Source organism: Aquarana catesbeiana, linkage group LG09, assembly GCF_042186555.1.
Source record: "Aquarana catesbeiana isolate 2022-GZ linkage group LG09, ASM4218655v1, whole genome shotgun sequence".
Taxonomy (NCBI): Eukaryota; Metazoa; Chordata; class Amphibia; order Anura; family Ranidae; genus Aquarana; species Aquarana catesbeiana.
Window position 1 is genome coordinate 299,831,296 of NC_133332.1, and position 26,257 is coordinate 299,857,552.

At 41.2% G+C, this 26,257-nt stretch overlaps 1 protein-coding gene across 1 annotated transcript in view; it reads left to right on the forward strand.

The window, feature by feature from the left end:
• Positions 1-26,257, forward strand: part of FNBP1 (formin binding protein 1) — a gene marked incomplete in the record, with an annotated part of 349,112 nt that overhangs the window by 269,490 nt on the left and 53,365 nt on the right. Inside the window, 2 exon segments of the mRNA XM_073600497.1 lie at positions 14,992-15,189; positions 22,145-22,327. Of these exon segments, the coding sequence (XP_073456598.1) occupies positions 14,992-15,189; positions 22,145-22,327 (381 nt within the window).

Consider the following 26,257-nt stretch of genomic DNA (forward strand, 5'->3'; position numbering starts at 1 on the left):
CGTTTTTGTGCAGTGCGCTCCGCAGCCGCCCCGGAGATATGTGAATCGGCTCCATAGGGAGCCAGTCACATTCTCCTGCTATGCGAATTAGATGTGGGGAAACGCACATCTAATTCGCATAGGTGTGAACCCGGCCTAAAGACAACACCTTCTAGAATCACCCTACCCTAATAGTAACTGATAGTCATGCTCATTCTATCATTGATCACATGATAACTGAATAAAATAATTCAATTAAGTTAAAGATGAACTGCAGGCAAATAGCTAGATATAGTTACATACTGCCGGCCTGGTAACAATTTTTTCCAGCTGCAATTTAAGGATAAGTTCACTTTTAGAAAAAAAAATTGCATTTATTATTTTTTTTCTGGAGCCTGTAAAGCATTGCACCAGTGATCAGCAGATCGCTGGTGCCATGCAGGTCTGCCAGTGTATCTGCTTGCCTGTACATCCCATACAGGTAAGCAGATACAATCTGACAGGAAGCATGAGTGAACTACCATGACGCTCCATGGTGCCATGGTAGTTCATTGAAAACTACAAGCCGACAGCCACAAAGGCTGCCAGACCTTGTAGTTTTCCATGCCCAGAGCCCTGTCAATCAGTGATGCGGCTGGGTGGGCGGAGCCAAGGCCAATCCACTGGAGGTTCTCCTCCACACAGCCTTCTGGGACATGTCACAGGTCCCAGAAGGCTGTGGGACCATTTACAAAGTGGCCAGCCGGCTGTGAAGCCACAAGGAATCACAGCTGGCTGCCCACAGTAAACATGCTGGCATCGGGGACCTGAAGACCAGTGGAGAACTGGTATTAAGTGAGGACAGCACTGGACCCCTGAACAGATGAGTATCCCTATAATAAGTCAGAGGCTACAGTATTTGTAGCTGCGGACCTATAAATACAGTCATATTTGTTTATTACTTATTCAGGTTCTTTCTGCTCGGCTGTTGAGAGAGACCGAGTAATTGCACTGAGCCACCAAGACCTTCTGGTAGCTTTATTAGCAACAACAATACGCATGCAGTGTGCTTACTACATTATGACATCACTATCAAAACTATTTTAAAGGCAAATCCTGCAATATTACCTCAAAATATTAATTTACTAAAAATTTACTATAGTTTTTCTTCAAAGATATAAGCAGTTGGTCAACCAAAAAAAATCTGCAGTTAGGAGTTCTGGTAGTAAATGCACCGAAGTCAAAGGGTGCTTCATTTTACCTAATTCATGCCAAGTGTACTTCGGCTTTTATAAGGGAATACACAGTTTAAAGGGCTTATTTGTCCAAATGTTATGCCATGTTTATAGGTCTTGGTCAACCTGGAACCTTGTGTGTCCTTGTTACTCCAGCTGTCAGATCTCCTTGCCATAATTCCTGACTGTTCCTGTCCACCTAGTAGTGTTCCTCCGACATTTGTGTGTTCCATCTCCTATTGGTACATTATTCATAATATAAAATAGTAAATTTAACAAAGAGAGTTGGAACCCCTCACAATGGGAACAGTGGGTGTGAAGACCTTGGGAACACAGCACAGATATCTCACCAAAAGAATGTCAAGGAGGTAGAAGAAACAGTCAGTCAGAGTCAGATGAAACGTACAGTAGCTCTACAATTGTAGTGGACTGATCCTTTCATAAAGTTTGAGTATGAAAGTTCAAAGTGTTTTAGGCTTTTCCTAGTTTCATCTATCATGAAGTGTTTATTTCCCTCCTGTGTGCATCCCCGGGCAGCCTACCAAGCCATGGCATCGATCAAAGACCTGTAGGTACCTGTTTGGTTGCCAGGTCCCAGACTTCCTTCCTGAGCTCACTTTTGATAATCTCTGTGGCCTGCGTTATCTGTTGTTGAGAATGGGGAAATCCTGCCGACTGGGGAGGACCGGACAGGGAGGAAATCATGCTTATTGATCCAAATACAGACATTTTTTGTTGTAACAGCATTTCTGCCTTCCTGTTATTGAGAGCAATGATAATACTGTCATGCTTTTTATTTTTATTTTTACTTTTTTTCCTCCCCTGAAACAATAGACAGTTTGGACATTTTCCGCGGCTCTCTTCCTAGATATATTCCGCTGTGAGTTATAACCTCACTTGGGATGAGGAAAGTTAAATTTTTATTGCCATTACACTGTTTAAATTCTCAGAAGAGGTTATACTGACATCAGTGATTGTTAGTACTTTGTCATTTCAATGTATAATTGGTAGTGTTCTGGACTGGTGCTTCAGGTGCAGGATAAGTGAAGCATGCTTGTGTAAAATTCTTCTTCATTGACTCTGCTCTAATATACTTGTGTAAACATGCATAGAGACACGTAAATACATGAAAATTCTGCACTCAAATGTAAAATGTTTTCTTTTTTTTTTTTCAGCTTTGTACTTATCGTCGTATTCCTGATCATTAAACAGCTGTGTGAATTGTTCCACAGACAACAGTACATCCAGAACAGATTAGTAAAAAAAAAAGTGCTATTTTCACTAGAGGTCGACCGATATGGGTTTTTCTCTGGCCGATGCCGATGCCGATATTTAGAAATCGCGATGGCCGATATAAGATGCCGATTTTTTTGGGCCGATATATTAGGCCGATTTTTTTTTTTTTTTTTTTTCCCTTCATCTCATAAAATCTAACAGTTAGACCCTTTTCACACTGGGGCGTTTTTCAGGCGCTTTTGGGCTAAAAATAGCGCCTGTAAAGTGCCGGTAAAACGGCTCCCCTGCAGTCTCAGTGTGATATCCCGAGTGCTTTCACACTGAGGCGATGTGCTGGCAGGATGTTTAAAAAAAGTCCTGCAAGCGGCATCTTTGGAGCGGTGTATACCGCTCCTCCACCACTCCTGTCCATTGAAATGAATGCGCACTGCTGCCGAAGCGCCTGCAAAGCGTTTCGGCAGCAGCGCTTCAGGGGCGCATTTAACCCCTTCCTCAGCCGCTAGCTGGGTTATAAGCGCCCCGCTAGCAGCCGAATAGCGCCACTAAAATGACGGTAAAGCGCCGCTAAAACTAACAGCGTTTTACCGTCAACGCATGCCCGCTCCAGTGTGTAAGCAGCCTTAAGTAATACAGAAAATTTTTTACATTTAAACATTTATTAAACAAAACAAACCTCCAATCAGTTCACTGGTATGTATAATTTAGATTTTTTTAAAAAATACGATATCTTAAATATTAAATACACAAAAACAGGTAATCAAAACTTTTGGATGAAAAAAAATGGGCTAACTTTACTGCTTATTTTTTTTTTTTTTTATTTCATTAGTGTATTTTTTTTTTAAAAATTGCGTTTGAAAGACCGCTGCGCAAATACCGTGTGACATAAAATATTGCAACAACCACTATTTTATTCCCTAGGGTCTTTGCTAAAAAAATAATATATATATAATGTTTGGGGGTTCTAAGTGATTTTCTAGCAGAAACTTCTACACACAGAGTTCAGCTCATTGAAAAAAGAACCTGAAAAGATACAATGTTTCTTCTTATCAGACTTGGCAGGCTGCCCAGGGAGGAGAGAATCCTCTCCACAGATAACTTTCAGGAAACTTGCATTGACTTCTATTACAGAAGTCATTTGCAAGTTCCGCTAAAGTTATCATCGGCCGATGCCGATTAAGTAAAAAAAGCCAAATATCGGCCGATATATCGGTCGACCTCTAATTTTCACTCCATGTGAAAGAGGCCTAAATGTATCAACCAGGGAAAATCATTACACCTCCTAGTATGTACACTCACTGGCCACTTTATTAGGTACACCTTGCTAGTACCGGGTTGAACCCTCTTTTGCCTTCAGAACTGCCTTCATTCTTCATGACATAGATTCAACAAGGTGTTGGAAACATTTCTCAGCGATTTTGGTCCATATTGACATAATAGCATCACGCAGTTTCTGCAGATTTGTCAGCTGCACATCCATGATGCTAATCTCCTGTTCTACCACATCCCAAAGGTGCTCTATTGTATGAGATCTTGTAACTGTGGAGGCCAATGGAGTACAGTGAACTCATTGTCATTTTCAAGAAACCAGTGGTGAGATGATTTGGGCTTTGTGACATGGTGCATTATCCTTCTGGAAGTAGCCATCAGAACATGGGTATACTGAAGTTATAAAGGGATGGACATGGTCAGCAATAATACTCAGGTAGGTCAGGCGTTTAAACGATGCTCAATTGGTACTAAGGGGCCCAAAGTGTGCCAAGAAAATATCCCCACACATTACACCACCAGCCTGAAACATTTATACAAGGCAGGATGGATCCATGCTTTCATGTTGTTTACGCCAAATTCTGACCCTACCATCTGAATATCGCAGGTGAAATCAAGACTCATCAAACCAGGCAATGTTTTTCCAATTTTCTATTGTCCAATTTTGGTGAGCTTGTGCGAATTGTAGCCTCAGTTTCTTGTTCTTAGCTGACAGGAGTAGCACCCAGTGTGGTCTTCTGCTGTTGTAGTCCATCTGCTCAAAGGTTTGATGTGTTGTGCATTCAGAGATGGTATTCTGCATACCTTGGTTGTAACAAGTGGTTATTTGAGTTACTGTTGCCTTTCTATCATCTCAAACCAGTCTACCCATTCTCATCTGACCTCTGACATCAACAAGGCATTTTTGTCCACACAACTTCCGCTGACTGGATATTTTCTCCATTTTGGACCATTTTCTGTAAACCCTACAGATGGTTCTGCGTGAAAATCCCTGTAGATCAGCAGTTTTTGAAATACTCAGACCAGCCCGTCTGACACCAACAACCATGCCACATTCAAAGTCACTTAAATCCCCTTTCTACCCCATTCTGATGCTTGGTTTGAACTTCGGCAAGTTGTCTTCACCCTGTCTATATGCCTAAATGCATTGAGTTGCTGCCATATGATTGGCTTATTAGTAATTTGTGTTAGCAAGCAATTGAACAGGTGTGTACCTAATAGGTGTACCTAATAATAAGGTGGCTAGTGAGTGTATATATAACATCCTCCTAGATTAGGATGCTAGGCAAATTTTGTTTTTGGCTCCTGTAGCCAAGGTAGTACTGATTGTTTGTTCTGGTCTGTTCAGGGTTTCACAGGCTAGGAGTTTGGTTGCTTCCCCCTACCTTGCTTCCAGAACACAGGGAGGGGAATTCAACTGATCAGTCTAAATATTTATCATGGCCTGGCCAATCCCTGGTGAGGAGTGTCCAAAAGGTGGCTGGGAAAGTGATGAATAGTCTGAAACCCTGGATAGATTGTTCTCTCTCCCCAGGTTTCAAGCCTTAGGGGGGAGGCTGCTGACCCACTGAGGTAGCCTGTGTATTGTGTAGCTGTTCTTGAGGCCTCAGCTGTTTCAGGGCTCAGGGCCTAGAGTGATCTTCCAGAGAAGCTGGCTGTCGGACTTTACTATAGGGATTGGGTTTGGAGAATGATTGTTTCCCACCGTGTCTAGAGGAATCTGGAAGGTGGCAACTGTCCTGGGGACTTGTGAGTAATGCCTCACGAGTTGATTCCTGGTGACTGTGTACTTTTGGGATATACAGTATTTGCCAGAGGTAGCTTGCACTGAGATGGCCCTCACAGGATCTCAGAGTTCTGGCCATTCCCTTGTCCTCAGCAGAATCCTGAAGTGTAGCCTAGAGAAGAGTGTCCTCTTGTTACTGCACAGTGGTTTGGACTATCCCATGCCCTAACCTCTCCCCTGTTTAAAGTTCTTTAAGCAATACATTTCAAAAAGACAACCCCTAGACTTAGTTATTGGAGCCAGACTGCATGGACTGGAGCTTGTGGTGGGCAACCACTGTACTATTGGGCAAGAACCATCTATTACCAGCGGCCCCTGCAGGGGTAGTGATGCATATACATGTAGGAAAATTGTATTTATAATAATTTACATTAGTAGGGATGAGATTACTGTTGGGACAGAAGTTTTAGGGTAAAGGTTAAATGTGCAGAACTAGGCTTGGTGAAGAACCTTCGGGATCCAATCTCCATGGGGTGTTGGAAGACTAATTCCCCCACACCCTTCCCTGTGGTTCTCTCTGCTGACTGCTACATAACTTCAAGTCACAGTGGTAATGTAGTGGTTGGCAGAAGGAACCATAGAGCACAGAAGGAAGCCAGGCACCCAACTCCCCCGGAAGGTTTTTGGATGCTTAAGATTGTTCTGCAAGCTTAGCTCTTCAAGGGAGTGAAGACTGGGAGGTAGGACAGGTAGGTATTAATTCTTTTAGCTTTTAAGATCCAACAACACATTACCTTCAAATGTAAAGCAAGCACATCTAACTGGTGTTTGAGGCCCTCTTATTCCTTTTTTGGGGCCCTCAGTGTTTTTTTTTTTTAATTATATCAATTGAACAAGGCCCCAGCTGTTCTTCAGTTAATTAAATGTTAAAGCCCAATTTAAACCAAAGTTTAAATTGGGTAAATAAATTGGGATTTTTACTTTCCCCAGATTTCAGCTTTAAAAAAACAAAATTAGTGTGGGCCTGAGTAGACCTAAAATTACTTGTGGAATTACTTAAAAAGTAATTCCACTCATATAGGCCCAGTTTAAGGCCCCATTCACCTGGACAAAGAGGCCCACAGCGTGAATGAGGCATTTATTACCCATCTGGAGCTTCGTGCAGGCAGCCTATGTTAGTGAATGGGGACACAGCCCACATTTGACAGGAGGGCAGCCCTGAATGCAGACAATGGTGGGGCCAGTTTGGAGTGGACTGGCCTTTTAAAATCCACCTTTTTTTAATGTTTGAAAATACGGGGAGGTATGTATACATAGGCATGTACTGTATGAGATCGTTCATTCCTCATTGTGACATATCTGTAAAGGGAACATTTTATTATATGTTGCCTATGTGTCTTATCACAATCCATTTCTAGCCACACCAGATGTCACTCATATGTGTCCCTTTCTAATATTAGCCCATAATTATGGGGAGGACTTGGAAGATGCATAGAGCTTTTCATCCTCTGTCTTTCACATGGAAAAGATTTAGATTAGGAGCAATGTTCCAGCTCTTATTGGCTTTTCTCTTGACTGGATGATCTGTGAGGTTTTCACGCGGGCACAACATGAAAGTGTTTGAAAGAACCGTCTGTGTTGCTTGTATTAACCAATTAAATTTCTGATCTCATGCAGAGAATTATCTCATATATAGGATGCACTAGAATTGTAGAAGGATACGTTGACAATTAGATCTGTTTATTTTGGAACAGAAGCATTAAGTTAGTTCAACCTAAATTATCCTTGTTGGAAGCTTGAGCATCAAACTACTGAACTGCTTTTTTATTTCTTGCCTCTGAGGGAGTCCCGTGGGGATTTTTTCTCTTAACCTATATTTAAATGTTATCAGCTAAAAACATAATAATGCTGCAGCTGGATCTAAATCTGTTCAGCTACTCTTGTGATTTATACACCCCTGCCACACTACAGAGCCAGGAAGAACACTCTACTGCTACTTAGTCTGTTAGGTTTACAAATTCCCATAATTCCCACATCACCTCCCTGCCAATTGGAAAGAGGTGATGATTCTGATGTGCTGTTCAGTGAACAGGTTGGAGACAAAAAGGGGATATAGGAAGCTTCATTGCTAAACCAGGTAAGTGTCACCTAACTTGCTATGCAGTGTGGCATGCATCTGTAAAGTACAATAGTGACTGTACAAAATTATGAAGATTTTGTCATACAGAACAGTAAATTTGTATATATAACAACTGTGTATTTAGTAGTTTGCCTGATAATTCACTTTAAATGGTAAAGCTGGCCATACACCAATAGGGGGGCTTTTTTTTCTTGTATCCTACAGGCTGAAAGAAAAAAATCTAACAAATTCCTTCATCCACACTATACACCGTGGATGACAAATTTTCTACTGCGTCCAGTGATTGAATGCAGCCACTTTTCTGCCGACAAATTTCCACACTCATTTAATTTTCAGTGTTCAAGCGTTTTTATTGGGTCTCAAAAAGAGATAGAACAAAGTATACATAACAAAACTCAGTGTGACAGAATAGAGTTTCCAACCTATTATTAGTACACATAGATCTGCCGTACTCATGGTAGGTTGGAAATATAAGAGTTAGGTTAGTTTTAGTATCGGGTGGCCTATGTAGTTGCATATGTAGCTCTCATATCTAAAAGGAGAGAAGAGTAGAATAAAAAGAGAGGTAAGTGGATGTAAGTTGATGGAGGATGAGGGAGGGTAGGAAGAGAGTTCTAGGTTAGAGGGAGCAGTAAGGTTGGGGGGGTTAGTTGGTTGTTTGGCAGTAAGTCCTGTTGGATGCTCTAAGAAAGACCATTGTAGGTTCGGTGGTCAACGTTTGTTGGGAGGAAAGCTATGATCCAGTAGTCCCACATTTTACCAAATTTGGACTTAGTAATTTTGGAACGTGCTGTTATTTTTCATTGATCATGGTCCAATGGACTCAGGATGTAACCTCCCAAACAGGGATGCATTGCATTAACCGGGCCTTAGCTATGACCTATTTAGTAGCCATGAGAATATGAGCCATAAGGGCACACTGGGTTTGGAGATCCCCTTGGGTTTGCGATTGAGTAGAGCTTCTGATGGGTTAATTCTAAGGCTTGTTGGAAAAGGGTGCATAGAAGCTGGTAAACCGGACGCCAAAAGCATTGGGCCACTGTGTAAGTCCACTAGTTATGCAGAGCTCCTCCACTTTTTCAATCAGAGGATGTTGAGCAGAAGGTGATCGACAGGACCACCCACTGAAGGAGATCTATCCAAGATCTATCTAACACAGTCAGTATTCCTTTGTGCTGTGAATATGTAAAAGGACACAGACGTTATTAGGGGTTCCCACTTGTCCTGTTAGAAAAAGCTTTATTGAGCATGTTCATTGCAGACTTCGGGCATAGGGCAAAAAATAAATTGTGACAGAGTAGAATGCAGGATATATTTTGTGACAAGTGTCAGTTTATTTTCTTGACCCTTGTTGGATCTACGGGTGGCTAGATTAAACAGTCTTGCATCGGCTTACCTCTGAATATGTATAAATAAAGTGTAGCGCTTGCAATAAAATTAAACATAAACATGTATACAGATAAAAGGAAAGTCTTCCAAACAAGTCATTAAGAAGTGTCCCAAAAATATAGTCAGAGATAACTTAAAGTGGTTGTTAACCCACTTCTTTCAAATCCTCCCATCCCCTCTGTACCATAATAAGTGTCCCTGTGCCTGTGTATTGTAAAAAATCTGCCGGATTATACCTATATAAACTTGGCTCCCGGCGCTCAGCTGACTTGTCAGCTATCTTCTCTCTTGGCTCACAGTTCCAGTAGGCGGGGCTGAGCCCTCCTGCTGACGTCTCTCGGGGAGGAGGGGGAGAGAGGAGAGAGAGCCGACAGTCAGCTGAGCGCCGGAAGCCACGGTTATATAGGTACAGATCAACAGATTTTTTACATTACACAGGCACAGGGACACTTATTATTATTATAGTACAGAGAGGATGGGAGGATTTAGCTGCAGATATGAGAGCAGGAGCAGCGGGGGGAGGGGGGGGGGCACTGGTACGAGCAGACAGGGAGGGGAGGGGGGAAGAGGACAGAGGAGACACAAGAGAGCAGAGGAGTGTATGACAGAGGCACGTACAATGACAACGGTGTCGGGGCTCAGCAGCCCTGATATATATATATATAAAATAAACTGTAAAATTTTTGCTGACTTTGCTTACACCCCGAGTCTGAGTGGTGTAAAAGATATATATGCTAAATTTCAAGAAGATTGGATAATATTTAGAGGTTTCACACTTTGATCTGTTTTGTAAAAGTAGGCAAAAATTACGATTTTTCAATTTTAATTACTTTTATTGGGAAAACTAGAAATCAGAAAACTTAAAATACTATTAAAACTATACACTAAGATTAATAGGTAATACAATAGGCAAAACATGGGTTATATTAATCAACTTTGAACGATGCAATCCCTTGTTTTGTTCACTTGGTGACGACTTTTCTGTGATGCTCGACTACCCTCAACAAGAATTGTTTTTGTTGTTCATCCCTGACCGATTCGTTATACTTTTTTTATCAGAGCAATTCCTTTTTCTGCGGTATCATTGACAACCTTAAGAGCGTTCACATAGCTTCTTAGAAAATCACTGCAGTATACTGTCACGTCGTGGATCCCAAACAATTCAAAGAACGTCTTTGTTTTATTAGTAACAAAACGGCTCAGGTCTTTCCTTCAAAAACCATGTTTTTACCCTCTAATCGTTTCACTTCCTTTTTCTTTGCAGGTTTGGTTTCTAAATTTTTAGTCATATTTTCCTTAACAGCCTGAGTATTACGTTTGTCCAAAAAAGCCAATCCTACGTTTGTTTCTGACAGATACCAAAGGTGTCTCTTAGCAACTGTGAGCACATTTTTTGACGTCTGCATCTGGGTAAGTGCTCAAAAGCTGTAGCATATCCAAATCATTCTTTGGAGCCCATCGACTTACAATTGCCTCATGCCAAAAGCGAACATATATCAGGCTGACAAAATGTGCAACCCGTTTCATTCCTTCCAATTGTCGCTGAGGAATATTCAACTGTTTAGTGAAGAGGACAATTTTAAGTGCATATATTGCCTTTGCCATCCACATTGCTTGATGCAGTGCCCCTGGGATCCTGAAACTGAAGTCGTTTTTAGACCAACCTCCTATGTACAGGAGTGAGAGTTGTAATAACTTTTTGTAGTCTTCTCTTGGATGACTTCCATCTTTTAGGAAATTTTGGATGTAGTTAACCATTTTCACTCGTTCTTCTAGAAAGCCTTGAACGGGACTTTCTTCATCCAGCATTGTTGTATATGACTTCTTATCAAGTGAAGCCCACAGACTTTGCTTTGATAAAAGTGATCAATGTGTGCAACCCCTAAATATTATCCAATCTTTTTGAAATTTGGCATATATATCTTTTACATCACTGAGACTCGGGGCGTAAGCAAAGTCATATGAAAATCACATCTTTGGAAAAATGAAACACCCTATTATGCAGCATATCCATAAAACTGATCACTATGATCGCCATGCTCTTGTACTTGTTAAATGTTGCGGGCACACTTCCAGGTTAAAGAATCGCTCTACCAGAATAAAGGATCAATTCCCAAATACATAAATCAAAAAGGGAAAAGAGCTGCCTCATGTTGTAGTAAAATTATCACTCGTATTTGCTAAAAACGCTATACACTCACATATATCAAAGCAAATTCAGCATATCACAAAGTTTCAAACAAACAAGATGGCCATGGTAGACGTCACACGTTGTAGCTCCACCCTACACGTTTTGTCATCAATTCACATTGTCAGGGCTCTCTGATCAGTCACATGTAAGTCCACAAAAATGAAAAAGGACACAAATATTTCCCATTTTCCTGTCTGACACCTGGATTGATTTAGAGACATTTGGATGTACATGGATACTGGTCCACTGGTGGTTCCAGTGAGGTTCGCCTGAAAAACTGACAGGTGGACCCGATCGCACTGCTTGTGTGAAAGGGGCCTTAGCTGGAGCTTCAAACGTGGGAAACCGTTTCTCAATCATGTCTTTGTCTGCTTATACAAACTACATGATCAGGTTGGTGGCCACATAAACAGTACTTATTTGAGATGCTTTACACATGAAGCGCCATAAATCTATGAATATCAGATATATGCAGATTACTTTTTATGCAAACAACACACCTGTAGTTGCCAGAATAAATGTGCATTTCCCATTGGGCAGGTAAGAGTTATTCTGAGGTTTCTATAGAAGGAAAGCTTCTTTTCTTTCACAAATCAGTTCGAATTACAGATTAAAATTTACGTATGCAGCCCGTTAACTGAAATGAATGCCTCATTGAAGCACTATGAAATGTTAGTCTTTAACATGACCTCCTTGTGGGCTGAAACCCTTAATAAGCAGTCTTTGTGGATGTTTGTGTTCCTCACCACTGCCACACACTGAAAGGATAATGATAGGCCAGAGGTTTATAATCCGACTGCGGTATGAAAATTGGGAGTGTATACAATGTGAGCGTGAGGCACAGTCGGGCCTAGAGCTAGATCTAAATCTTTGTATTCCATCCTTCTGTGCTCCAGCAGTTCATTGTCCTGGACACCAAGCGTGCTTCTGTTTGGTTTTCATTAGAATACAGTGCCATCATTTGCATCACACTCCTGAAATAGGTTTGTGATTTTCCCTCTGGTCATACTTGCTGCTTTTCATAAAAAAATAGCGACAAAAGCTACATTGGTTTACACTGCTTTGCTAATATGGCTGCCTTTCAGCCAAGACACGTCAGTGGCTCACAGCAGATTTTACAGGCTTTGTGCTACTATTGTATGTTGGGGCAACATAAAACAAAACATATTCAGTACCTCTCTCTTATATGTGCACACATCCCCTTGTTTATCCTTTAAAAAAACAAATCATGTGCAGAAAAATACCTGTTGATCTACCAGAAATCCAGTGTGCTCCTAACTTACTGTTTGGACTGACAACACAGTGCATCTACTGCACTGAAATCCCAAATAGTGCCCTGCCTGGTGGACTACAGAACTCCATATGTCCCCACCTCTCTCTCTTGGTTTGGGAGGGGTAAATTTTGGTAATATCTGGATATACATTTTATGCATCTAAAATGTGATTGATATAACTTAGATTATTGCAGGCATGCTCAAAATTTTATAAGTGAAAGTGGAGATACTGGAGTAAAAGCATAGATGGGTGTAAACCCATTTGGAGAACAGCGTAATATTGCTGCAGTTTGTGGACAGCAGAGGCAGATACTTTATCCAGGAGAAGAACCTATTAAAAGGTATTCTATGCTCTCAGGGGAAGTGGTGAGCTATATTGTAGGCCAGCCTTTTTCAACCTTCTTACCCCAGAGGAACTCTTGAAATAATTTTCAGATCCCAAGGAAAGCCTGCTAAAATCAATTCACCAGGGGGTCAATGGGAATAACGTCCCTTACATAGGTGGTCACTGGGAAGAATGCCCCCACTTACATTGTTGGTTATTAGAAATAATGCCCCCTCTTTTAGTGATAGTCAGAATCCTCCCCTTACAGTGGTGGTCAGTGGAAAGAATGCCCCCTTTACAGTTGTTTTGAAAAATGTAAATTAAAGTGCCACAACAATACTAAAACGTCCAGATATTACTTTATTTCACTAAAGGTCAGGTGGACAACCAATGCATTTTGGGGGTCCAGAAACATCCCCTTAATCAGGACTTGGGATTGAAAACAATATACATGGACTAGAAGTAAATTGGACCTTTATTGGTATTGCTTCTAGCGTGATTAGAAGCACAGGTCTTGTCAACAGCTGGTTTGGCAGCCAAACACCTTGACTACTCTCTAGTCCCCTTGACCCATATTGAAATAAAGTAATATCTGGACCTTTTGGCAGTAGTGTGGAGCTTCAATTTACATCTTTGGTATAATATGCAAACCAAAGAGACTGAAGTTTGAGGGGTGTGGAACTCTCCTGCCCGGGAATCACCTACAACAACATCAGTACTTTAAGATAAGATAGCAATACCAGTAAGATAATCTTACAGTTTGAGTGATATTTTATCACTTTTCTTAAAGCAGAACTTCACCCGAAAATATTGGTAAACCCTTGCTCATCTTCTGCACTTATCAGGGATGTGGAGATGTGTAGTAGATCTCTAGAATCGGGCAGAGACCTGTGGCACGTCTGAGCACACGCGGGCCAATTCTGCACCTGCATGAACACACCAGACTAGGTTCTGTCAACTGTCCATATGGAGTTATGGTTTGTAAGGATGTCAGGATCAAGTCTGTTTGGCTTGGCCACATACACATGTAAAAAGCACTAAACTCTAGTAAATAAAATGAATCTTCATTCATGGTTAAAAGCTTTTGAAGGTAGAAAAAAAATCTCATTGCCCACAACAACCAGTCAGAATTTCCCCGTTCATTCTCTTACACTCTTCTGAAAACATGAATAGGAGGATCTGCTTGGTTGAATTGAGTAATCAAATTTTTCATTATTGAACACATACACGTGAAGTCCATTCTCTTCATAGTTTCTGGCCCAGTCACTTCTACCTCTTGTATACTTTCAGTGTAACCTTTTTTTTTTTTTAAATTAAAAAATAACTTTTATTGAGCATGAAAGAAAAAGTATATAAACATACGGGGGAATAGTGCAACGTGCACTACATTTACGCATTAGTCCAATTGATATATACATCGTACATTGCGTTTGTGTCATCATCGTACAGCTGATACATACAATACAGTGGTTTGGGAAATAGAAGAGCGAGCTTACATATTAGGGTCCAACAGGTAAGTAGATGGTATGTAGCCAAGGGGAGGGAGGGGTGGAGAGGGGACCAGTAGGTCCACCACAAAGACAGTAGATTTAACTTTTAGTGTAACCTTTGTACAGGACACTGGGAATGTGTCCTGGACTGCAGGTACTTTTCCCCGATATTTGAGTTGTGGTCCCTTTAAGGGGGAAAGTTTTTAAGACATTTGCTGAGTACTCAGGGGTTCTCACCCACGATGGGTGAGGTGTTCTGGGGGAAGTATGGCTGAAGTAGACTGATTTCCAGTACTCTTTGAATTGTTAAGTCCATAGTAGGGACCCGGGATTTGGGAGGTTTAAAGAGTTTTGGGTGGGAAGAGCCTCCAAACCCTGACTACCAGGACTCTGGTCCCATGGGGGTTAAGCCCCAGGCAAGGGAGACTTGAAAGACAGCAGAGGGAAATCAGAACCTGTGTCAGTGAGGCAGTGTGGAAAAGTTCAGGAGATGTGAGCAAAGTGAATGCTCTGGGTACTGAGACATTTTTTGCTGAATTCCTGCGGCCTGTATGGAACCCTGAAACTTGGAGGTACCTTACCCCAGTGTGGGACCAAGAAAACGGCTCTGAACTAGTCATGTGGTTCCTTTGTGCTATATATGTTACCTGTCTGGGGGAATTAATAAAGAGCTGTTTGCTTTTACAAATGGCTGCTGCTGGTGATCTCGGACCCCCATATGACACCTTTTATAGACTCTCCTATTATTTTCTATATTTCAGGATTCTCAGACAGTCATAGAAGCTTTCAAATCTGGGTTTGAGCCTCCCGGGGATGTCGACTTTGAGGACTTCACGCAGTCCATAAAACGCACTGTGTCGGACACTAGTCTTACAAACACCAAGGCTGACGGGAAGACCGATCCCAAAACTCCTGGCAAATCCCGCGGCAAGTTGTGGCCTTTCATTAAGAAAAACAAGGTACTTTCCACCTTTTATAAAAGTTTATTACTGTTTAAATCCCAACTGTTTTATTTTTGTTACATTTAAAATTCTTTTTTTTTTGTTTAATAAGATTTACTGTCTGTTTTGTTGATTTTTTTATAATATAAGTTAAGTTGTTGATGCATTTATTATTTTACTTACCACCTGATTAATCACCACTCATAAACTGCATGCTAACTGCTGTCACTTTAAGTCACTGTTTATACCATTGGTTATAAACAATCTGAACTGCCGTGTGAACTTGATTTTCAATCTTTGCCACTTTTAAAGAGTCCTAAGACCTTAGAAAAGTATGTGATTGCAGTATCACCTTCATCCCTGAGCTTAGGGAACATTGGTTGACTGTTCTATGAAAAAAATGCAAAGAAAAAAGTCTGACCGTAAAAACGACTCAAAATACAAATTTATTTTGTTTTTTGTTTTTAGAGCAAATACAGTTAGGGTTAAATGTCAACTCCTCCCGGCATTGATATTACAAGATTGCGTGGTTGGAGGTGTGGTTAATCCTGTTGGCGTCCTTTATCCCCAAAGATAAGCTGTTTCAGCCAGAATTTCTAGTTCCACCCAACTACAACAGTCGCAATGCCAAATAATGGTGTAAGCTTCTCTCAGTACATTTTTAAAGGGAACAGATATGTGTTTTGAGGCTGTTTGCGTTTAGACACTTTGAGTGAAACTTTATATGGAGTCTTAACAAGCATGGGGTGGAGGAAGGGGGGGGGGTTACCCCTCTGACTCATTCAAGTGTGTGTACATTTCAGTTTGAGCTATTGAGCTCTGTACACAACAGGTTTTTCTTCAACACAGCAGTTACGTTTAGCCTGGTAAACATGTAAAAAGGAGCTTATAGCTCTACCTGCTGGCTGAAAAGGAGAATATAACATATATGTAATATTTCAAATCTATCTCTGTAAACAGCTTGAAAAAATGGGGTTTTGTACACACCCTTATTAATAAAGAAAGAAAATGTTTATAAACCACTAGATTCCGTTTAGAGTGACTGTCTAGTTAAAGCTTTTGAAAATCACTTTCAGCCAAGAAAAACCTTCATAGTTAGGCCCCATTCAAATGGAGTGGACTGCTCAGTGGAATCTGTCCGCTGACCCCCGCTGAGCAGGCGGATGCAGAGCAGACACGCTCTTTTCTATGGGACCAATCTGCTAGGTGAATATGGAACCGATCTCTCTGTTTTTGGCAGCTTGGATCGAATGCCGCCGTGTGTCAGTGGACAAATGTCTGCTGACATCCGCCACTGCGTAGAGAGCTATAGATGGTCCGATCAGGTCCGCCTGAAAAAGGGGCCTTACCCCTCCCGTCACCCATGCCATCACTGTCTTGACGAGATACACTGGCTGAAAAATTCTCTGTATCCAACTGTTTTGACTTTCAGGGGTGAAGGGCTATTGCTTTCACACTTTTGATCTCTTACATCGACTAATAGCCATTTTCTGAGTTAGACAATTGCCATGATAGCCCACTTTATCAGATGCCTAGAAGAGACTAATGGCCTTGTACAGATGATAAATTTTGCCTTGCATTGTCTCTAATCCTTGTTTTTGATGAGTTGACTATTGATTCTGAAAGAAAATGGCTGAGTCTTACTGTTTACAAGTGGTCTTTAATTGTGGAATACAATACTGCCTAATAATGTTAAAAGAGTGGGTCCATTCATTTTGAAATATGTTATTCATTGGTCAGTACAATGTACGTTTTCAAACTCTTTCAGGTATATTTAACTTCTTTCTTAGAAACCGCTAGAAAATATGTGTTCTACATCAATCTTCCTTCCAACTCCCTCACCTGCTTACTCCTTGCTACATACTACAACTTTCAATGAACATATACACATTACAGCCCAAAGCCAGCCAAAGCTTTGTTTCTTTTTTGACATTGACATCGATTATCAGCACAGCCCCCTAAAATGTACAAAAACACTACTAATCAGTGCCCAGCATTCCCCCAATAAATAAAACCCTTCAAGTGCCCATCACAGTGCCAATCAGTGCCCACCACAGTGCCAATCAGAGCCCACCACAGTGCCAATCACTGCCCATCAGTGCCACCTGTCAGTGCCAATAAGTGCCGCCTGTCAGTGCCCATCACACCCGCCTGTCAGTGCCCATCAGTGCTGCCTGTCAGTGCTCATCAGTGCCACCTGTCAGTGCCCATCAGTGCCGCCCCTCAGTGCCCATCAGTGCTGCATATCAGTGCCACCTATCAGTGCCCATCAATTCTACATATCAGTATATCAGTGCCCATCAGTGCCACCTCATCAGTGCCCATCAGTGCCTCTTCATTAGTGCCCATCAGTGAAGGGGAATATAACATTTTATGACAAAACCTAAGAAAAACTTTTTTCTTTTCAAAAATTTTGGTCTTTTTTAGTTTGTTTATTAAAAAATAAAAACCCCAGAGGTGATCAAATACCACCAAAAGAAAGCTCTATATGTGGGAAGAAAATGATAAAAATGTTGTTTGGGTACAGTGTTACATGACCGCGCAATTGTCATTCAAAGTTTGACAGCACTGAAAGCTGAAAATTGTCCTGGGCAGGAAGGGGCGTAAGTGCCTGGTAGTGAAGTGGTTAAACATGTTTTTGTTGCTCTCTCTGTCAATTCATCTCACCTGGTTGTCCTTAGTTCTGGGTAGAAAATCTCCCTAGTGTGGACACAGAAAACTTCCAAGTTCCAAAACTTTCTTGCACTCTCCAAAACTAAAAAAAGGAAATATACTGTATGTACAGTACTGTGCAAAAGTTTTCGGCAGGTGTGAAAAAATGTTGTAAATGAAGAATGCTTTCAGAAATAGTGTTGATAGTTTATTTTTATCAATGAATAAAATTGAGTTCCTTCAAAAACTGAGTGACAGTGTACCTAAAAGAATTGATGCTGTTTTGAAGACAATGGGTGACCACACCAAATATTGATTTGATTTGAATTTCTCTTCTTTACTTTCCATTTTGTTAATTGATAAAGGTAAACTATTAACACTAATAATACCTAACTAATTCCTAATTTACAGCATTTTTTTCTCACCTACCTAAAACTTTTGCACAGTACTGTAGACTCTCTCATAAAAGTTCTCTACAAGGCAGTAGTGGTGGCACTGCCCAGTTACTGTACTTCCATTCTTCCAGTGTTCACTATCACAAAGGTGAGTATCTGATGTCAGGTGTATGAATCTGAAGGAGCCAGTTGAAGAGCCAAAGCTGCCTCTGATCCATACCTCCGGTGCCACACCTCATCAACGGATACAGTACAACAAAGAACGTGGAGGCCATGCAGAGCAATCATCGTTGGCACACATTGAGTAAAATGTGAAGTGATGAGTTTATATAAAAAGCCCACCTATGCTTAACTTGTGAGAGTCCTTCAAATGTGGACTTTTCCTAATAGCTGCCGATTATCCTCACCATTGTTTCTCTGCCTGAACTACCATCATCTGTTAGATACAGCTGAGTGGTCTAAAAGAAATTGTAGGTCCTTTCTGTACTAAAAGAGTGTTAGGACAAAAGCTAATGGGGTTGATTTACTAAAGAATTAGAGGTCGTTCACTTTGTAAGAGTGAAAGTTAGCAAATAATGTAAACCTGTATTCACTTTGTTTAACCAATCATGTGCTGTTTATACTAGAATTCTATTGCACACAATTGGGTATATAAAGTGAACCAAGGGCCCCCCTTTTTTATTTATTATTATTATTATTATTATTATTATTACATATTATTTATATATTATAGCTACTTATATAGCGCCAACAATTTATGCAGCGCTTTAAATATATATTATACATTCACCTTGGTCCCTGCCCTCAAGAAGCTTACAGTCGGTCACTATATCGGTCCCTAAAGTGTGTACTGACACACTGGTGTTTTTTCTTTTTTTCGTTCAACCCTACAGGGCTGAATGAAATAAAAAAACTTACAGCTCCAGAGGAGTCATTGTACTAACCATGTGATGTTAGTACAGCAATCTCCCCTGTTCAGAAAAAAATTCTTTCTTAGAAACCGCTAAAAAATATGTTCTACATCAATCTTCCTTCCAGCTCCCTCACCTGCTTACTCCTTGCTACATACTACAACTATCAATGAACATATACACATTACAGCCCAACCCCAGCCAAAGCTTTATGTTTCTTTTTAGTTTTGGATCGAGCGGAAGAAGTAGAACCTCGGTCAGGGTTGTTATTGTGGTCTGTGATCCTTGTGGGGAGATTCATCATCTCCTTCTGGATGCCCCCCCGCCAGAACACTCCGGTAAGCTGCTGAGAGGGAGCCGATCGGAAGACCTTTTATGGTCATGACACATCAACAGGCTTCTGTCCGACCAGCTGCAGTACACACGGGCCGAATGACGGCCGCTTTCTATTGAACCTGCTGATGCCGCCCAGCATTTGGCCCATGTGTACTAGCCTTAACTCAAATTCATACATACACATACTGGGGCCAATTTAGACAGGAACCAATTAGCCTACCAGCATTTCTTTGGAGTGTGAGAGGAAACCGGAGTACCCAGAGGAAACTCCCGCAAGCACAGGGAGTACAAGCAAACTTACCAGTATTCACTAATTTAATAGCCTTCTCTCCTTAGATAAATCAATCCTAATGTATTTGATCATAAAGTATGAGAATATTCAAAACTTTCTTCAGACTAATTAACATATTTCAAAATGGACTCTTATTGTGTACCTGTGCTGAACACAATGCAGGTAAACTGACAGCGAGAGTTAAATGTAGGTGTCTAGATGTGTTTTTATGTACCCTAAAGTGTATCTAAATCTAAGCGCAATATACTGCAGCTTACCCGTCCTTAGAGGTGGTGGGTACATCAGTTGTGTTTTTTTCAGTTGTCTTTTTTTACTTTGCTTCTGCCAGTAACACTTCTTGTCATAGGGCGACCCCCTTCCACTGTCTGTATGGAATCTGTGGAGGAGCAATGGTGTCACCCTTGGCAGGAACTGCCAGGCACCTTCCCCCATCTCCATAACATACGGTGGAGGCTTTCTGTAGTCCACAGAGGTGAATTAGACTGGGCTGGTAACACTGCTTGATATTTCAGTGAATCACGGGAAGTTATCAGCTCACTAGAATTATGAAAGAATTAACCGGCACTTTCAATGGTGTATTTAACAGACCAAAATAGAGCAAATAAGAAATGTTTTTTGTTGGAGCTTCCAAAAATTTTCAGTATCCTTGAGAGATTTCCAAGAGCCTCAAAAACCTGGCACTCAGATATACAGCTAGCAATCAGCTTTCATGTTGGATCTCTGCTCTGCATTCTTCCACAGCTAATTACTGGTCTCTAGGAAGGCTAGAGGACCAGTAGTAGAGAGTACAAGAGAACCTAAATTATGGGGGACACCAGAGAACTAAACTTGGAACTGGAGACTGATGAACATCCCAGGGTTCAGGAATTTCAGGAAGTTTTAAAAACCTTAGTAGAGGTATATAAGCATTCAACTCCTGCTGTCAGTTTACTCAGTTTAATTCCAGTAATGTATCACCATATTGAAGCTCTCTGGATTACCATTTTGCTTATTCATATTTCTTCCCAACCTTGGTTCCTTATTTATCACGGTGCATGCTGGGTCTCATAATCATCTTGCCTTCTGGTCTGCAGCTCTGCAAAGATTTTAGGTAACGTCACGGTGTTCGGTAAGCAGTCGTAACAAGGACTGTCCACCAAGATTATTATATTTATTTATATATATATTAAGTCTGCTCCCTTCTTCTCCAGACTTAAACATGGAACACATCCTTTATCGTATATAACATCTTAGTTAGGGTTGCACTGATACTATTATTTTACCCGCGAGTACAAGAACCGATTCTTGTACACAAGTACTCGCCAATACCGAGCATCGATACCTATACAAAATGAATAGGCTCAAATCGCGCTGCAAAGAATTGCATGCAATTTGAACAAGAATGTGGTGCAATTCCTGTCCGAAGCGCATGCAGTTTCCCACACTGCTCCTGTGTGAACCCAGGCTGAAGTCACTATGATAAGCCTGGGTTCACACAGGAGCGGTGGGGGAAACCACATGTGATTCAGACAGGAATCCCAACACATTCCGGTTTAAATCACATGCGATTCTTTGCAGTACAATTTGAGCCTATTCATTTTGTTTGGGCTCAAATCGCACTGCAAAAGTATCGGTACTCAGTATCAGCAAGTATTTGTGTACAACTATCGGTACTCGTACTCGAGTTTTAGGTATTAGAGCATTAGCATGAGTACAAGTACTCATGCAAATGCTTAGTATTGGCACCAATATTGATATCAGTGCAACCCTAATCTTAATGTCAGTGTTCTAACTCTTAACAGCTTAACAACACAATAGGGCACGTATTTTTAGTACACTTTGACAGTGTTTTTCTTGTGCAGTTGATAGAGTTCTTGTTACTTGATTAAATAGGTAATATCTACATATAACTTTTAGATGAGAACTATCAATGCATGCCCTCCATTACTGGGAATCAGTCATCGGTCGTGGTTAGTGATATCAAACATCTGTAATCTGTATGTAGAGTCAGAGGTTTCAGTCTGCATTTGGTGATTTGTGGGAGCCGCGCTCTCTTCTCCCCCCTACTCCCTACTCTCGGGGTTTCATACAAAACTGGTGAATGCTGCTTGCAGTTTGCATGGCTTCCTCCACCCTTAATTGGTTCATCAGGGATCTCTAAACTGTGTTTTGCACTCGTCTTCTAACATTCTCAAGCTTCTTCTTTCTTTCCAAACCATGGCCGCAACTCATGGATTCCATCTTTCACTTTTTTTATTTTTCAAGTTTTTGTTGTGTTTTTACCATTGGTTCAGAATAAATATTGTTTAATCCTCATTTCGATTTTGTGTTTTGTTTTTTGTTTTTTTTCCTCCTTATATCTTTTTATTTGGTTTATATTCTATCACTGCTCCTTTTCTTATACATAGCTTATGTCCCTCTTAACGTCCCCTCATCAGCCCCCTCCTCCTCCCCCTGCCTCTGCCTCACCCTGTGCTGTTCCCAACGGCCCCCAGTCTCCCAAGCAGCAAAAGGAACCCCTCTCCCATCGCTTCAACGACTTCATGACCTCCAAACCCAAAATCCACTGCTTCAGAAGTCTAAAACGCGGGGTAAGTTGTGCTCTGGTTATCTCGCACTCGCTGTCCGTATTACCCTTGTACTACCCTTGTTGCACGAACAGTTATAAAAATTTTTAAAAAGTTTTATTTTGGTCATGTTGTATCAGTTTTACTTATATATGTTTTTTTCTTTCATTTTTCTGTTTGCTTGTTTATTTTTGTCCATAATGGTCACTATTGTGACGGGGTCATCATCTTAGCCACTGGCTAGCTGATAATTCTGGTTCCTATTTAGTTGAACCAGCCATAGCTGATAAAATTTTCTATCCTGAAAATCACTTGATTCCCCCATCAACACAGTCATTGTTGATAGGGGAATGCCACCTGCGAAGCTATTGTGTTCTCCCAGCGGGAAACGCGGGGGAGTGGGAGGTGGGGTAGAGCTGTGATCATTGCTAGTGGCTATGGCCGCTAATAATCCCATCCTGAAAATCCGACATGCTGGTTGTATCCAAGTTGATCAATGGATCGACTAGGGTACAACCAACCTGCCCTATACATGGTTCGAATCTCCCTGCTGAACTAGCCAAGATTTGAACCGTGGCCAGCTTTATAGTCTTGACTTCTTGAATCTTGTAGCCTAAGGGCACACTAAAGTCAGTGACATCACTGAAATACAGAAATGTAGAAGTATCTTCTGAATCTCGTAGCCTATCAGCACACTAACACTAAAGTCAGTGACATCACTGAGGTACAGAAGTGTAGTGTCATCTTCTGAATCTTGTAGCCTATCAGCACACTAAAGTCAGTGACATCACTGAGGTACAGAAGTGTAGAGTCATCTTCTGAATCATGTAGCCTATCAGCACACTAAAGTCCGAGACATCACTGAGGTACAGAAGTGTAGCGTCATCTTCTGAATCTTGTAGCCTATCAGCACACTAAAGTCAGTGACATCACTGAGGTACAGAAGTGTAGAGTCATCTTCTGAATCATGTAGCCTATCAGCACACTAAAGTCCGAGACATCACTGAGGTACAGAAGTTTAGAGTCATCTTCTGAATCATGTAGCCTATCGGCATACTAAAGTCCGAGACATCACTGAGGTACAGAAGTGTAGAGTCATCTTCTGAATCATGTAGCCTATCAGCACACTAAAGTCCGAGACATCACTGAGGTACAGAAGTGTAGCATCATCTTCTGAATCTTGAAGCCTATCGGCACACTAAAGTCAGTGATATCACTGAGGTACAGAAGTGTAGAGTCATCTTCTGAATCTTGTAGCCTATCGGCACACCAAAGTCAGAGACATCACTGAGGCAAAGAAGTGTAGAGTCACATGTCAGGGTATATTTAGGGATTTAAATGGAACAATGCCATTTTTCTTATATGAGAGCTGATTTTGGCAAAGGGGTGTCTAGTTAGTGCTGTAGCTCCTACCTGTCCTCGGGTCAGGGCATATGGGGACATTTTATGTAGATATAGAAACCAAAAACCCAATAGAAGCTCCAACCCTTCCCTATACAGCATTTTACAGTTAGGGCCCCCCATTTATAAGAGAGAGCAGATAGTGCTATCTATTCTCCGCTGGACATCACATGGTTTACTCCACGCTGCGCCTGCATTTTATAACCCATAATGATCCATAAAGGGCAGGTCGTTGTGTAGAGACCAGTGGCCCACATATGGTCTGCATAATAATGTGGAGAACACCTAGTGATAAGTAAACACCTTAATAACATGACTGACAGGTCATGTGACTGGGTCTCTCTCCCCCAAAACTTTTTTTATTAATCATTTGTCGAAATTACTGGGGCCTTTGCTTGTTTCATACAGCGTTTCCCCAACACCCTATTTGTAGCATTGAGTAAATTACTAAGGCTTAATAAAACTTTGATTTTATTATCATCGGTGCCAGCTAACCCAAACCCAAAGTCCTTTAACCAGAAAAGTACAGTCTTTTAAACAGCACAGAGTTCTGGGATATGAACATAATGCCTTGATATAGTATTCGAATTCTGCAGCAGTTATGATGTAAAGCTCAGCCAGAAAAAAAAATCTTTTCTAAAGAGATAAAAACATTGGTATCATTTTGATGTTAACAATAGGCCACAGTCACAGCAGTATAATGCCATTATGCCATTGTACCTGGGAAGTAATGCCATTCTTTGGTGATTAATAGGGCGTACTCTATTCCCCAGCATGCAATGGAAAAGGTCCCATCTAACAAAGGGTATGAAAGGAGAAGCACTCCATCGATGAGAGAACATTCCCTGTAAAAAGCATCTTTCCTATTGTGTGCCAGCTTTGGTGTCATTGAAAAGGTTACTTGTCAGCAGAGCATGATTGGAACGGCAAAGTGCTCATTTCACATTGCCCTCAAATGGGTTTGAAAGACAAAGTGATTATACCAGCCTCAGGCAACTTGTGGATATCCACAGCTGTTTGACAGCAAGGCCCAGTAAGATCCTGACAAAGAATGCTGGAAATTGCACTTCGTTTTAAACAGGCACATTTTTTTTGCTGGTGTATTAAATGTTTCTGTATTGCACTTCTTAAAATGTACCTATTGCTAGAACAGAGACAGGGCAGCCATTTTGAGTTAATGCTCAGGTCAACCAATCTCAAGGATCCAGTGTATATATCTGAAGATGGTCACACATTACATTTTGATAGCACATTTTATATAATTTCTTTAGGCCCCTTTCACACTTGTGCAACTTCTCATGCGATTTGGGACTGCAAAGTCGCATGACAAGCCGTACCCCAAGATTTCCAATGAGTACCATTCATATCTGTGCACTGCTTTGGTCCGACTTTGATGCGACTTGAGGTCCATAGACCTCAAGATTACATAGGCATTGCTTCAAGTTGTGTCAAAATTGCAGAAAAAAATCACTGTAAAATTGGCGGCAAAATCACGTGACTTTCAAGTAGCACAAGTGTGAAAGGAGCCTTAGTTTAACCAACAACTGTGCTGTGCGAAGGGCTCTTTAGGCAATCCATGAAAGTGTACTGTGAAGGTTCAGCTCAAGGGTAGAGCAGTCAGACACAGTTCAATTGCCATCTTTACGTTTAAGAGCTACCCCCTGTGTTTATTAAAAAGACAGCGGGTTATAGCATCCAAACAAAAAGTGTATTTTAAGGGCTTTTCCCCAACTTTTATTCAACAGTGAAGTTCTTTAACAGAAGAAGGTGTTGCATGTGCTTGCAGAACACCAATATCATAGAGCAGCCTTTCTCAACATTTTCAACACAGAGCAACCCTTGAAATAACTTTCCAGGCTCAGGGAACCCCTGCTAAAAGTTACTTTACCTACAATTCATGATACATGGTGTCACTGAGAGGCAGAAATTGCTAATTGCTCAAGGAACCCCTAGCAACCTCTGGAGGAACCATGGTTGAGAAACCCTGTCCTAGAGCATACAACATAAATGCTTCAGCCTCCTGGCTATTAAGGTCAATTTTGACCTTCAGTCTAGATCCACAGAAAAAACAACTTATCTGAGGCTTTGACCTGGTAAAGTCACCTGTCTTAGACGCCCAACAGGCCACTATCCAGACACATACTTCCAGTGTGTCTGTGAACTTGCTGTTCCTTAGAAGCACAATAGTCTCCAAAGATGGGTCAGGCCCTGAGCAGCGGACTGCTCCGATACCATAAGACCTGTGCACAGCTCCACAATCAGTAGCTGCTGGTCACCATCAAAAGGTGGATCCATTGTTGGAGGCTTCACTCCACCCAATACTCTACAAAGCCTCCAGTCTCCAGGACATATACCAGGATTTAGCAATCCTGGAAAAGACTACTAAGCCAGTTTTCTCCTCTCAAAACAAGCCCCTCAGCCTGAATAGGTGGGAACCCTGAACCCTTATAACACTGTGACACATGGCTCTGTCTTGTCACAGTATTTTTTCAGGCAAACCTTTTTATTTTACTTTTAGGACTTAACTTACACTCAAACTACTTGGGATGCTGG